The sequence below is a fragment of the Diceros bicornis genome, chromosome 37 (assembly GCF_020826845.1).
Source record: "Diceros bicornis minor isolate mBicDic1 chromosome 37, mDicBic1.mat.cur, whole genome shotgun sequence".
Lineage (NCBI taxonomy): Eukaryota > Metazoa > Chordata > Mammalia > Perissodactyla > Rhinocerotidae > Diceros > Diceros bicornis.
The window spans coordinates 14,376,457-14,392,564 of NC_080776.1; the positions used below are offsets into that span (position 1 = coordinate 14,376,457).

The 16,108-nt window shown below is 37.6% G+C and overlaps 1 protein-coding gene across 2 annotated transcripts in view; it reads right to left on the bottom strand.

Moving 5' to 3' along the window:
* The window catches only part of DOCK10 (dedicator of cytokinesis 10), a 262,692-nt gene that overhangs the window by 120,465 nt on the left and 126,119 nt on the right, over positions 1–16,108 (bottom strand). For both annotated transcript variants that reach the window (XM_058533107.1, XM_058533108.1), the window contains exon 3: positions 11,738–11,827. In XM_058533107.1, the coding sequence (XP_058389090.1) occupies positions 11,738–11,827 (90 nt within the window). The remainder of the gene's footprint in view (positions 1–11,737; positions 11,828–16,108) is intronic.

The following is a 16,108-nucleotide window of genomic DNA, read 5'->3' on the forward strand; positions in this document are numbered from 1 at the left end:
CTACGCTTCCTAATCTGGAGGTTTTAATTGGACAAAGATGCATTGATTTACTCACTGCCCTTTCTTGCTATGGATAGTACCTATGTTTAACCATGATAAACATGCGCACTCATGCGTATTACACATGATATTCACAATATGCCACAGACTTAACTGAATCTGAGATGTATTAATCCTGAATTCCACTGACCAAAAATGAATGTGGTACTTTCTTATATTATTACAGTCTAGTAAAGAACTATCTCTCTCTTTTTTTTTTTTTTTTGGAGTGGCAAGTGCTTGTCAGATACTGTACTGCTAGCTGCATAAAATCTTACAATTTTTTACATATAATCTTACAATAATTTACAGATGTAATAATCTTACAATATTTACGTATAATCTTAACAAGCACTCTATGAGATTTTATTATTCCCATTTTATACATCCCAGAGGCAAGGAGAGGCTCAGAAGTTTGCTCAAGATTCTATACAGGAAAGAAGTAGGATTTCAAACTGGATTTGTCTGACTCTAAAAGTCCATTCAGCTAACTTATGAATTGATGGTTGCAAACCTTTTTATTTTTATTTTTTAGCACATGTGGACCATCATTCCAGATGTTTTGTATGGTGCTTCTGTTTCTGTCTTGGGGTCAGGCAGACCTGGTTTTGAATTTTGGTATTAGCTGTGAGAGCTCAATTAAATAACAATATCTCTAAATTACTTTATCTGCCTAAATAATACCAACTTCATTAGGATCAAATAAGATAATTCCTATAAAGCATCTAGCATAGAGTAAGTCCTTAATAAATACTTGCTTTGAAAAAAATCAGTTTTTCCAGCATGTTTGACAATCTATAATTCACATTCACAACAGTTGATAACTTGTTTTTCTTTATTTATAAAAGTACAGTTTGGAGAGACACATTAGCTCTGATTACCAAAGAGTTTTAATCAAATTCCTTCTGAATTTATTTGCTACGTTTATGGATCTGGTGGTGGGCAGATGAGGATTAGGGCTGGACTAGATGACCCTTAAAAATCCTTCTAAATTTGTGATTTCTCTGATTCTAAGAAAGCCAGTGAATTTTACAAACACATAAACGTTTCTCCAACATAGTATGGCATTTTCGAAATGTTATGCATAGAAAATTATTCTCTATTCTTTGTTCCAGCCCACACGGTCACTCTAAGAAGATCATTAAGAACTATTATAATTATGACTACAACTCCTCTTTGTCTAAAAACTAAGCTGAAATGACCTGTTGCAAATTCAAAGTCACAGGCTACAACTCTGCTTGTTACGATAAGGCAAGGGCTTCATTTTCCCTTACACCTACCTAGGCCACAACGCTGGTTTCAAACTACCAACTCCTCTTCTCTTTAAAATGGAGGCTGCCACAGTCTACTTCAAAGGTGGAGACTGAATATCCAGCAAAAGTTTGCTGGGCTGGTTAACTTTTCCAACAGCAATGCCCTGATTCACATTTTATTCATTTATTATATTTGCTTGTTCGGTCTTTATGCTTGCCATCTCTGCCTGTTATACGTTTAGACACAAACAAGCTGAGCAAAGTCAATGTGGTCAAAGGTTTCCATGCCATCAGGATAGTTTCCTAAATTCTGATGTGTCCATGAATTGTTTGGGGTTGCTAATTAAAATGCAGGTTCCGGGGTCCCACATGAGATCAACTGATCAGAATCTCTAGAGGGGGACCCCGAAATCCATCATTCTACTGGAGTGACAATGTGGCTTGGTCCTTGTCATGCTGTTTGCCTATGAACTGAAAGCACTAGGGGCCTGGCTCCATACAGTGGACTCTAGTAACTGGGTTTACTCTCCAGCTCTCACTAAAATAGACACAGGTTTTTAAAAGAGCAGGGAGCATATCCACTCCAACGTGGGGCTTTATTTATACATATTCAACACATATTTGTTGAATGAATGAATCTTCCATATCCTTTTTCCTTTAGGAATAACAAAACACGACACCTTGAAAGTTCTAAAAATCTAAATATTTTAGAGAAGATCGGGCAATTGTAAACGGCACCCCAAAATACTATAAAGAAAATAGTTCATTTTTTTCCTTTCCTCTCCTCTTTAGAGAATCATCAGAATCAATTCAAATCATGTTACATACCTCAAACAGCAATTTGGGTTTGGCAACATAATTTGTCCATCTCTTAAAAGGGCTGATTATTAGATTCTGGCTACAGAGTAATAAGCAGGTTACAGATGGCTATTTAGATGTAAAATTATTTTTGTTTCTGGCTATGAAGGTTTATTTAATTACGTGTCTACTTTCTTGCCAGAAAGATTTATGCAACCACAAAAGGTGTTCATTTTGGCCCTTGGTCATCGCTGGGATTAAATCTGTATTTGTAAAATGATGGTGTAATTTTCATATTCATGCCATTCTTTGTAAAGTTTAGATTATGGCTATTGTATAAATGATGAAAATGCAGCATCATGAAATTAAGTGAATTTAGGCAAATTATATATTGAAAGGGTAGCTGGATAACTTATTGTCCACACTGAGACACTTCAAAGTGAAAGGAGATGCTATTAGCCAGGCCAACAGGTAGCACATGAGACTATTGCTGCAAACCAGAACATGTGGTCACCCAATACATTGATATTTTAGAGAAAAAGAGAAAGGCACTGAAACCACTTTTTTCTTTAACTGGATCACATTATGTATTCCTTTAAAATAAAATAATTAATTTCTGCAGTATAAAAACGAGTTGAACAGTTAATGATTTTTTAAAACTTAGACTATACTCTTGAGAGTCAAGTAAAAATAACCAGTTTGGACAAAGTAAGTGATGTTAATATAGACATGACTCAGTTTTAGAAATCATGGTACAATCTTATTTAACAGATCGAGTCTGATTTTTTAAAATATTACTTGATATTAGATAGTGTTACCATGTATATAAATATGCACGTACAATGTAAAACAGAATGTCATATCAAATGCCAACTATAAGTGAAAATCACTTTTTAACTATTTTGTTATCTTGAATCATAGAGTAGCCTAAACTGTTATCTTTGTTGATTTTAAATTGAATTAGCATATTTGGTTTGTCTTTGCAAAATGTGTTGTATTAAGGCAGTTGAACCAACTGTAAAATTAGACTTGCATAAATCACACCTGTGCCTGACCTGGGACCATCACTCTAATTTCCCAGGTAGATCTCACAAGTAATTTGTCAGGACATGAATAACGGATGGTACTAAAAAACCTTGGTAATACTATGATCTAATCATTCTTTTCATGTAAGGCATAAAATCTGGCTTGTAATTCAATGCAATTGAAAATTTCGGTTCAAACTTAAAATGGGTTCTTTTTTTATTCTTACACTCCAGGGGCTCTGACTTGTACTTCTGTGTTTTCATTCACTTACCACCAAACATTGTAGGATGATTTTTGTTGTGGAGAAGAGGAAACAAATTCAGAATTAGAAGAGTTTTGCATATTTGGAAGCAAGGCTATTATTCTAGGGATTTTGGTGACTAGAAAATAAATTTCTTCAGGGTCATTAGTGTGAAACACAAAATCATTTTGTTTTCATCAGTGTTTTCCATATACATTTTACCCTAATGCCACTAAAAAATAAATGCATTTGAATTGACCTTAATCAACTTTTGTATGTTTATTATCTTTAGTGTTATAAATTTAGTGTAAAAAAAATTGGGTGATCCATTTTGTTCTGGCCGTGATAGAAATAAAATCATACATATAAATATGAGCAGGACAAATATAGGCCAACACAGATTTTGATATCATTTTTCCACTTGAAGTTGCAAAATAAATATGGCTTTACTTATAAATTTACTTTTAAAAAGTACACAGGAAATGAAAAGTCCTCCAGCAAGACCTTCATCAGTGAATAAAGAGCCTCATTCTTCAAAACAAAAACAAAAATCTTTTTATTCACACTAATTTTATTAAGGAAGGATTATGACTTGTTTTTTAAATTTGGAGAGATTTCTATAGTGGAATTTTCCCCAGTATCTTCCAATAGTTTAAATTGTGCTTATAGCCCTGATCTCATATCTAAAGAGTTAGTTATAGAGTGAGAAAAACCGTCCTTACTGTTGTCTGGTCTAAAGTTAATGAATGCATTAGAACGATTCGTTTGCTGCCCAACTATTGAGAATCAGAAAACATATTTTTACTTAATTTATTTATACATGCAAAAAAAACACCAGAATCATTTATTGAAAGACTTATTCTTATTTCTGGGTAAGTTTGAGTGCACATTATTCTACATATGAGATTTAAGCAATTTGTATAAAGTACAAAGGCATTTGGTTAAAAGTGGTTTCTTTATCAATGTACATAATATACAGTCCAAAATTAAACATAGAGCACATAAAATTATTTTATTCATAAAAGTCAGAAATGAAATTCCCTGTGTTTTCTTGAGATAATATATATTTCATTCTAGTTAGATATATTTCTTTCAGTTAAGAAAAATGGGCAGCATGAAATACATTTGAAATCATGGCCAATCTCCCTCTCCTCATAATTTTCTTTGCTATGTTTAGGGCTCAAGTTGTTGAATATCTCTCTTATTTCTCAACGTGATGCAGCTTCTACCTTGAATATTTATAATTTTCTCTTGAATTAGTTGAATGCCATTTGTCTGGGTCCAAATGGTGGAAGAAGAAGAAGAGGAAGAGGAAGAGATTTCATTTTCAATATTATACTCATTTGATCATATTGTTTATTGTTTATAAAACTTTGCTTCTTAAAAAGTAAGCAATATTTTGGTACATAATTTAACAGCCTCCTGAACTATTTTAAACTTTGGTATGCATAGAGTATTCTGCCTGAAGAGTTCCAATATTTTTATTGGGTTTACACTCAAAGAGCTTTATAAGTAAAGAGACAACAACGTACCAACACTTTCATGAGATAACACTTCCCACATCTCTTCACAGTTTAAACCACTGTAAACAGGTTGTGCTCACAGCTTCTGAAACCACTCTGTTAAAGAAACATCAATGACTCTGAGTTTCTAAATCCAGTGGGCCCTTATCTTGACACTTCTTCGGCATTTTATACCATTGACTCACTCTCGCCATTGACTCTTTTTCGATTCTGAGAAATCAGTGACTCCTTGTTTTCTTCCTACCTTCCAGTCCACTCTATCTTTACTTCCTATGTAGGGCCTCTTTACCAGCCCTGTCAGTGGAGTGCAGCTCAGGGACCTGCCTCTCTGCTGTAGCGCAGCCCTGTGGCATTCCCAGGTAAGCTCTTCCAAGCTCAAAGCTTCAACTTTCAAATCCAGAGCGACAGTCCACCCCTTTCTCCTGCGTTGAGATCTATGCATTTATCTCCTTCTTGGACATCTCTCTCTGCATGTTGACCAGTGACATTATCTTATTTGCTTCTTCTATCCCTGCTCTAGCAATCTTTACTGTCTTCTGGGCACCTTATTTAAATTACCAGCACAACTATCCAGTTAATAGCCCAAGCCAGAGATGTGGGGGTCATTGAAAACATATTCCTCTCCTTTACTTCCTTTTCAGCCACCAACTTCTGTTAATTCCATCTCCTTAATAGCTCTTTACTGTCACCACAATCACACTGCCGTGTTAGTGTAAGTCTTTAACCCAGTTGGTCTATTAAAATAAATAGTCTCCTATCTGTACAACTTCTCTTTAGTCTTACTCATCCCCTCAAGCCAACCAATCCATTCTCTGGTCTGCCATTAGTTATCTTTTTCTAACATGTGACCATGATCTTGTTTCTCTATTTTACAGTAATATTCCAGGGGTACTTGTCAGATCGTACTGCAAAAATCTGATCATGGGTGTGTTACTTCCTGTCTGGTGGTGAGCTCCTTGAAGGCAAAGATTGTGTTACATCCACTTGGTATCAACAGCTTGGTAAGTGATAAATGTTGTTGAAAATAAACTCAGTCCAATCTTTCACGGAGTAGACAAGGCCCTTTATTGCATACACTTTGCATGTGATCTGAGGTAACAGTATAAGTCAGTGGGAGAGGAACTTTGTATGTAAGGAATTTAACCATTTATAAAGAAAGGGTAATTAACTCCATCGAACTGAACTGGGAGTAGCAGTTTCTGTGTAAAGGAGAAGCTTATTTAAACCACTGAACTTGCATTTACCTCTAGGACAAGAGAAAAAATAATCCAATAATTAGGTAAGGGGGTTGGGAGGAGAAATTTGAGGCCTGAAAAAAGGTGTTGCTCTGACCTTTATGATCATTATTATTTACTTCAAACTTTGAAATTAGCCTTGTTTATACTTATAATTTGCTGCATGAGGAAAAATCCACAGAAGAGCCATCACGGGGATATATCTGGGACTGTGCCTTGGTATTGTAACAGGTTTACTCCCTGGACAAAAGTAGACATTTTTGATACTAATGATAAGAACTAAGAATGGAGGTTTGGCTATGAAAAGAAAGATACAATTTATTTGTTCTTTTGGGGGCTTTAATAGTTCCTTTCTCTTCATTACCATCTTAATGATGGTAATGCCTTAATGAAATGCATGCCAATGTTCACCTAATAGCTGATTCTGTTTTACTTGTGTTGTACCCCTAGTTCCTGATGATCTCTTTCCATCAGATTTATATCAACATTCTTGAAAGATATTTCTCAAGATACTTGGGGGAAAATGGACAGAATTTCTCCATGGTCAAATAAATTTGTGAACTATGTCATATTTCATGCCATATTCCCTTCTAAGAGAGTCACAATGGATATTAGCAAGTTAAAGACTTTAGGAATGCGTGTGTGCGCGCGCGCGCGTGTGTGTGTGTGTGTGTGTGTGAGAGAGAGAGAGAGAGAGAGAGAGAGAGACAGAGATCTATGGACATCCTGCAGACCTGGCTTTTTGCAGAACATTCTGTGCCTATGTGAAATTGGTGCCTGCCCTGATCTCAACCATTTATTCTGCTGGGTTTTAGTGTGAATTTTCTTTGGAAGCCTAGTGATTTCAACAATGTTTATTCTGTCTACTTTGATCTGATTTGTATTTCCTATTCAGTCTCGGGTCCTGTTTTCATTATTTTTTCCCTGGGGAATTCCACTGTTTTTGGTCTGGAACTCCCACTTAAAATCTGAACTTTTCCTTGCCCCAGTAACCTAGTACTCTCTGGATGACAACAGTACACGAGCACTGTGTATGTCTGCGTGAGTGTGTATACATATAGAGACACAGATGTAGATATAGATATTTGCTTCTATTCTTTTAATATTTCCATAACTCCTAAGTCCCCAAGTGTTTCAGGTCTTGACTAAAGTGAAACTTGGATTCCTGAATTCATGACTTACTTCTCACTTCATCGTTACTCTACTCCTAAAGCAGGTTGGTTTCCAGAAGTTGCAGAGGGCTTTGTCGGCAGAGTAACTTGCTACCTTAGTACTTTGTCAGTATTTCTCTCTGCCATTCAGCTGAAGTGGTCCCAGGCCCTGGCTCCCTGTTGGGTCACTGTATCATTCTCAGTTCTCTGCTTTCTCACCTTCCTTGTTAAGAGAGACCAACCCAAGAGCTTAGTGTTAATTAGTGTTCTGAGCTTCTGGCTTTGTATTATCCTTTTGTGTATATTGAAATGAAAACTTTGCTCTAGAAGTTTTGCTCAAGAAGTCTGCACCCTATTTATAGATCCCTTTAATTGCTCCCCAACCCCCAGTGGGAGGGAGCAGCACTTGTTTATCACAGAAATGTTTGATCTTTTTTATGATTATAGATGTTGATTTTAAGCCACTTATGAGGATCAGATAAAGACATTGATCTCCAGTTGTTATTTTCCAAGTGTTTTCATACCATTGCTATATTTATGTTTAGAAAGACAGTGCTGGGATTATTAACAGCCCTATTTAAAGATGGAGAAACTGAGGAAGAAAGGTTAAATATTCGTCAAAATGAAAGATGTATTCCCTTGTGAACAGTGGAAATATCCTCATCAGGTCAGGCTATTAAGCACACAGTTTAAAGGAGTTTCTCAAAGCCTCAGAAGCAGCTCAGTGGTTAAAGCACGGAGCATGGTGTCAGAGAGATCAGGGCCTTACTTCTGGCTCTGTGTGAATTTGGGCAAATTAGCAAATCATTCAGGACCTTATTTCTAGGCTGTAAAATTAGGTAGTAATACCTAAAACACTGAGTGCTCAAAAGTGTACATATAGGTACAATGTTGCTCAACTATGGCTTGATGTTAATTTAACATACCTGTGAAGTGCTTTAGTGGATATGAAATAAGCCTATGCTCTTGTGTGGGGAATATTTAACCTTACATTTAATAGACAGAGAAGAGAATTAATAACAGATAAAACAGAAAAGGAAGAGACCGTTCATGTTACTTAAATTCCCATTAAAAATATGAAGTCGTTCAAGATTAAAAAAAAAAAAGAAAGAATGCCCCTGCCTTTCACAAGAGGCTGAGAGTTGTCAAAGAGGAGTGAAGTGAGAGGGAATGTAAAATCGGTATTGAACTGGATGTGTTTAAACTAGATTCATGCCAGTTTGCTGCCTAGCAACCACGGTATTGGTCCTTGCCACCCGGTGGGGAGCCACAGGGCAATTTAGCACAAGGTGGACCAAAAAGGTTGCTTAGTGCAGTTCAGCAGCCGCTGTAAGGGAAACGGGTGTTTCTACAAAACCCTACAAATGTCAATGAATTCATTTCAGTGCTGGCTTAATCTGGTTTCAAAAATCCAGCCAATATTTCTCAATGTGTGGTCCACTAACCCTGTGCATCAGAGTTACCCGGACAAAACTACAGCGGGGTTGTTAGGGCAAAGACTGAGAGAAGTGTTCCTTCCAGAGGGCTGCTACAGAAAAACACCATATGGGCATATGGGCAGTTAGCATCATGGTTAAGAGGCCAGGGGCTAAATGGGCATGGATCAGGATGCTGGATCTGTCTATTCCCGGCTGTATGATGCTGGACACGTTTCTTAATCTTTCTATGAAAGTATCCTCATCATTAAAAGGTGATGAGGATAATGATGAAACTTATGTTTGTAATTACGGCACGTAAAGAAAGGGCTTAGAAGCATCTCTGGCACAAAGTAAGTAGTCAATAAAGGTTAGCTGCTATTAGCTATTGGGGTCAAGACTTTGTGCCCCCATAATTCTCAGGGGTCATTTCTCAGTCTTAACCCAGCTCTCTGGTGACCCATTTCTTTTTATCTACTGTCTCCAGGCTTGACTATTCACGTTCCATTATCTCCACGTGATGTTTATAACCGGGGTTTCTCTTCTTATCCTATAAGGCATAGGTTTACTTTATCTCCATCCTTAAAACCAGGCCCAATTGTGGGAGTTTTCACTGCTAGTGATACAGAAAAATTAGCAGAGAATAAAATAGTTTCTTCCCAGGCTTCCTCCTCTTCTTTCTTTTTTTTCCTTTAGATCCACGCAGTTGGGAAAAACATGATAAGATTCATTCATGTTGCTGAGCCAAATGCTCTGTCCTGAGACTTGCAACTAAAAGTTTGGCAGATCCCTGGTATCTAAGTGTACTTGACTTCTCCCTGGAGCAGTTCTTAGGAGAAAGGAGATGCTGAGGGTGGAAGTGACAAAAGGAGGAATAACCCCGGGGTGCAAGTAGTTGACGGGGAATTAAGGTAGGAACAAAGGTGAAGGTGAGAAATTTCTCCCCAGGAGAAGCAGCAGGACAAAGGCAAATTCTGTGGTCAACCTGTTTTCAGCGGAAGTTGACATTCTTAGAGAATTATAGAAAGAAAGGGATCAATCTGGCCATTTGAAGTTGTGGTGCAGAAGCTCATGAAAGCACAAACAAAACCAAAGGCCTCTAAGAACCCTAGAATATCCTTCGAAGTCTCCACTGTTGTATTGATCTGCTTTTCAGGCCATCCTTCCCCTGGGAAAGTAGGTCAAGTTGACACCTTGCTTGGATCCAGAGATTGGGGGCGGGGTTTCTGAATCATCTGGGGATGTAAGATTTGGGGATGTAGAATTTGAGCTGATTGGCCCTACCTTGAAGCCAAACCAGGCAATACAATGAGCAGGTGTTAACAGGAAAGAGCTGAAGCAGGTTGGCAACCAAATCCAAGGCCTCGCAAGCCTTGGGTACTAGAGAGCCACAGAAGAAAGTTAAGATCCCCCGGTCTGTGTCGGAGCAATTTTTTCTTTTTTTTTGGTGAGCAAGACTAGCCCTGAGCTAATGTCCGTTGTCCATCCTCCTCCTTTTTTTTTTTGGCTTGAGGAAGTTTAGCCCCGAGCTAACATCTGTGCCAATCTTCCTCTATTTTGTACTTAGGGCATGGCCACGGCGTGGCTGGTGAGTAGAGTAGGTCTGCACCCAGGATCCGAACCTGTGAACCTAGCCACTGAAGCAGAGCACGCAGAACTTTAATTACTACACCACTGGGCTGGCCCCCACATTTGCAGCAAAACTATGAAATACACAGAAATAAATTTAACAACAAAGTTAAAGATCTTTACGAAGGAAGTGCAATATTTTCGTGAACAACATGCAAGACGACCTGGTTAAATATTCCCTGTTGGTAATTCAATTTCATAAATGTTTCAAATTCTACCTAGATTAACATGCCTTTACTGTAGGACTTTTATAGACCTGGTTTCAATGATTCCGATTTTCTTCTGTAGAAAAAGATTTGCCAAGTCTCTCTTTTTTTTTTTAAACATTGATGCCCTACTAGATATTAAAACTTCCTATAAGGTGACCGTAAACACCATATTATGGCACTGACATCACACTTACTGTTTTTTTCAGTGTATGTGAAAACAGTATACTCAGATATCCTGATGTTATCTGAATCGGCACGTTTTTCTTTTTTCTACCTCCTTAGAGGGTGTTGTAATTCAATGTGAACTTTGGGAAATAAATATGAAAAAATGGAATTGGAAAAAAAAAAGGTAGATTTATGGCAAAAGATGATCTGGATGAATAATACAACATAAAATATGTATGATTAATCAGGTTAACATTAATATGTACACTAATAAAGCTAGCTTATATTCTTACAAATAACGTTTAAGAGCTAAGAAAGGGTTTTGCTATTGTATGTAGCTTTCATGAAATCCTAGTTGGGATACCCTACTTTCTCAGAATTGAAGACTGCATTTAGACTCCACTACTTTCAGTCTGACCTGTGCTGGGCTAAATTTTATCACTGTGTTTTCTGTAAAGGAAGGACTGGCTTCATTTATTCATTCAACGAACATCTCCTAAGTAGCTGCTATGTGCTAGCCCAACCCCTGCCCTAAAGCAGCCTGTAGTCTAGTTAGAAGCAGCAGGGGTTTTGTAGGCTTCTCCTCCACTAATTAAACGCAAGGAGACGCTATACTAACAGATTTTTATCGGTCTCTCAAAGCTGCCCACAGGGCTTTTACCATAGACTATTTCTTGAAAAATCTATCTCAAAAAAAGAAACTCTATTACGCAATATTCTCACATAGTTTTGTCGTGCCCACGACTCAGTCCAAATAAGTAAAATAAATCTTTCTAGTAAGAATACTCAAATATTTCTCAATGTGGGGATTTTAAGTTAAGTAAAAACAAAACGAAAATTCAAAACTTGAATAGTCACCAGATAATGGAAAATGAGTAACAGAAAAAGGGAAAGCGTCTACAGGTGATCCAGGTTGAAAGACATCGACTAATCACAGCATTTGAATTCTCTACTGAAAATGAGAGGAAGACAATAACAATAGGAAGTTGTATTAAGAACTACCTGGGGGAAAGCAAGCTTTATAAAATAAAAGACTGGAAGCACCATATTTACCTCTTTAACCAGTAAATTTTCTGCTTTGTGCTCTGCATCTTCAGGTACCGTTGAGTACAATGTTCGGATATCCCAAGACACTACGGCAGTCTGAGAAGAAAAAGGAAAAGAAATTAAGCCTTTCAACTTAAGAGCACTGAGCAGATCACTGTATCAAAAACACAATAGGGAAGTGTTTCAGATGTTAGCATTTAAGGATAAGAGAAGACAGAGAAACTTCCATAGTTCTTACCAATTTAATCTGTAGGAGAGAAGATCCAACCCCTCCTTTGATTACCACTACTAGCATTATTACAATCACTATTCATCAGTGAAGGTCATAATTTTAAGCTGTTCCCTTCCCTGCAGAAAACAAAAATTTGGGCATCTGTATATTTTGACTATTTTATTTCTATTGGTATCTTTGTTTATTGTTGTTAATGCTAAAATAAATTTGAAATGAAGGAGAAAATTCACAAAATCAGCAATATTTTAATCCTACCGTAAACAATTTCTTTAACATCTACAAGGTAAACTTAGCCCCTTTTAGAAGCTGTGTGTGTGTGTGTGTGTGTGTGTAGCCACAATTAGAGGTGGGAGGGAAGAAAGGGTGTTCAGTAAATCTGGACCTTGGAGAAAATGTCATCTTTTTTGGTGTCTTTATTTTTGTTGAAATAAAATATTTTCAACTTCAATGCTAAATAGACAATTTTCTATTAAATGAGTATACATAAACTAAAAGTATAAAGTATCTCTTAAAATAAAACATATAAAACAGAATTCATAGGTTGTTCCCTCTTTACGTATCTCCAGCTCCATCAGGCTGGGGAGTATGGGATGCCCTGAAAAAGGTAAGTTTCCATCACCAGCCACCAGCTTCCTTTAGCCTGTACTCCTTGGCGATTACAGGGATGCTGAGATGATGGGTCTGTTAACATACGTGGTACCAACAGTTGGGATCTTTTATTTTGTACATCCCAAAACCCACAAGTGATTCATCAGGGTTTCTAGAACACAAAATAAGTATCAATTGAACTGTTCTAGATGAAGGGCATTTTTTCTACACTAATTATTGGAACAAATGAGAGTCTCAAAACCCCTCCTCAGCTTTGGAGAAGACAGGAAGGAGAGGGGTCCAGGGAACTCGGTCTTCTGAGTTCACAGCCGCTGCTGTAAGCTCTGCCACCAAAGATGGCATCGTTCCTTTTCTTCCAATCCAAGATTCACATTTTCTTCAAATCCCCCTTTTTCTTCACTCCTGATGTAAGCTCCATGAGGGTAAGAAACTGAGTTTGTTTCGTTTGCTGCTATGACCTCAGTGCCGAGTTGGGTGCTTAAATATGTGTTTGTTGAATGTGTTGAGTGTGTGTGAGTATGTGTACGTGTGTTCTGTGTAAGCATGTATGGGTGTGCACGTGGTGTGTGAGTGTGTGGTACGTGTCTGTGTGAGCACGTGTGATGGGGTATAATGTATGAGTGTGTCTGTGTGTCTATCTGTGAATATGTGTGTGTGTGGTGAGTATACATGGGGTGTGTGTGTACATGTGTGTGAGTGTGCAATTATGCATGAGAGTGTGCTGTATTTGAGTGTGTGTGTAAATATGTGTTGTATGAGTGTGTGTGGTATGCGTGTGTGTGGTTTGTGAGCATGTATATGTGCATGTGTGAGTGGGTGTGGTACGTGAGTGTATCTGTGTGTGTGTGTGAGTGCGTGCACGCTTGGGGAGCATGGGGTTTGGACACTGAGAAAGAGGAAGAATGTCTTGTGAATCTAACAAGATCAGAGGATAAAAAATAATGAGAAAACAATGTTCAAGATACATCATACAGTAAAAATAAATGCCCATCCTAAAACACAGCCACAGACTGAGCACCCTTGGTCAGTACACTTGCTCGGGGATTTGACTGCAGTTGTGTGAACAGAGTCTGGAGGAGCTAAGAGGCCGTGGCTATCAATTCAAGCCAAGTATAGATACACACACAGGGAGCCACCGCTTCCCACGTGAAGTACGGTAGGGCCAATGTAGGACTTATTGTTATTTAGATTTTACATTTTTGATTCCTTTTGAATTTCCTCTTTCAAGTTGCTTCTTTTATATTACTCACTCTGTTAGAAGATAAGCAGTAAATAAACTCCATTGAAAGTTTGGAGTAGAAGATTAAAATCCATGCCTAAATTGAGTTTTGGGGATTATTGCTGGATTTCAGTTATCTGGGGATAACTTCCTTCCTGCTTAGACAGATAATTATCACAGATACACAGTGTCACTTGCTTGGTTTCCAGGAACATTACATATTGTAATCTACTGACAAAATTAGGGATATTTTTCTCTAATTAAAAATATTTTTTATATTTCAGCCATTGTTTTATAATAAAATTTTTAGACAAAAAAGCAAAAGATTCCTCTTTCTCATTATCCCCTATAGTCTCCTATTGGTTTCTTGCCTTTATAAAAAACAATAGCTGCTCTAAAATACTTTGTCTGATAGAGAGTAGAGTAACATGGCCCAAATTTAAGCTTCCTATTTAGTTATACCATAAACCTGTTGTCCTACTAAAATCGATGTGTTGTGGTATAATACAATAGAGTGAATACCAAGCTGGTTTAAGAAGCTTGTTTTATTCTTAATGGTGAGTTTCCGGACTATGGGCTCCAGTTTCCGGTAATAGTAGTCACATGGCTACTTGATTCGTAATGTCACATAGTCAAGATAGAGGCCCAAATACATAAGCAATGTTCATATGCAATGTAGGAGATTGGAAATTCACTCAGGTTGGGGTTATAAAAACTAATCATGTATACAATGGCTATGAGTGGTTCCTGATGACCTCTAGTTATGAAATGATGGTGATTCTTTACTAAATGAGACAACCCGGGCTGAATCACCCTCATGTGACCATGTAACAAATCTAAAGCATGATTTTACATCATGCATGGAATTATTGTGCATCTAATACCTTGCACAAAATACACAAGATATAAGAAAAAGAATATACGTGTACGAATGCCAATAACATGCTATGGATCTCAGTTATATTTTGTTGTCATACTGGAGAATTTGTCTGAAAAAAGTTTACAGAAAGCCTCCGTAAAGTTTCAACTTTAAGAATTGTGGTGCTTCCACTCATTTTTGATTTCTTTAATGTGTCTCCACTGAAGCAAAAATAAATTGATCAAATAAGAAGAGAAGTATACAGAGTCATATTTGTTAAGGGTATGAATATGGTTACAAAGAATTTCTTTTCTGAGAATTAGATGCTTCTAGATCGCTACAAATTGCCTTGGCCACAACAGACTTCCTGTTCTCTTTTGTAAACCCCCTGGTCGACAATTAGTGCAGCTTAACAGCATGAAATGGATCCGAGACTGCACTGGAACTCAGCCGAGGTCCTCTTTTGGTGGTAGAGTTGTATAAGGGGCTTATTGTCCAGAGATTAGGCATTTGGAAATAAAAACTGTCATTTTATTTATGAAATGACGCATGCAGGCCCGTGTTTGTAATTTCAGGTCCACAATGTTCAGACATCTTCGACTACAGCCCTGGCACTTTCTGGTTCTTTCTACTCTGCAGTGAGTAGTGTTTGTGGCTTTGTCACAGCCACCATTCTACTGGCTGAAATGACCACAGAAGACTTCATTCCAAGCACATCGGGGCCATTTCGCAATTGGCCAAAGGCCACTGTCAAAGTCTAAAAAAGAGGCTGCTTTTCCTATCCCGGGGCTGTGTAAAGCTTCCTCTGACAGTATTGAGAGAGCCCAGCTGCTCACAGAAAAGGACAAAAATGATGGTGTTTGTAGTAATCAATCAGTCTGAGCTTGAGAAGTCAACAAGCCTCACAAGAGGGACTATAACACTTCACAATCAATTCCAAGCAAAGCACGTGTTTAAAAGTGATCTTCACTTACATTTCTCTTAAGATTAAGACACTGATGTTGCCTTTTATTCTAGTAGAGCAGACACTTATCCTACATTAGTTGTTTGAAAAACATTTTTTACCACATTCAGAAGAGCATGGTTGTTTTATTTTTTAAAAATACACGAGAATATCACTTTATACCTTCATTGTGCTTTGAAGTTAAACTGCATGGGAAATGCACAAACAGTGAGCAATTGCCCATAATTGGACAGTTGTCATCATCCAGCCAAGTCAAGCATGGAGGACTTATCCAGCACCTCAAGAAACTCAAGGGTGGGTTTGGAAGTAATTAACTATTTCTCCAAGTTGTTTTTTTCCGTTTCTAAGGAGATGTAACCACCAACCATCCTGACCAAGCCTCACCACAAGAGCTACACCCATGACCTTTGCCTTACCTTTAATGCTAAGATCTCTCCAGAAGGAGCTTAGGCCTCATTACTGTAACCTGCAGTGGATGTGGAAGCATGTTTTCC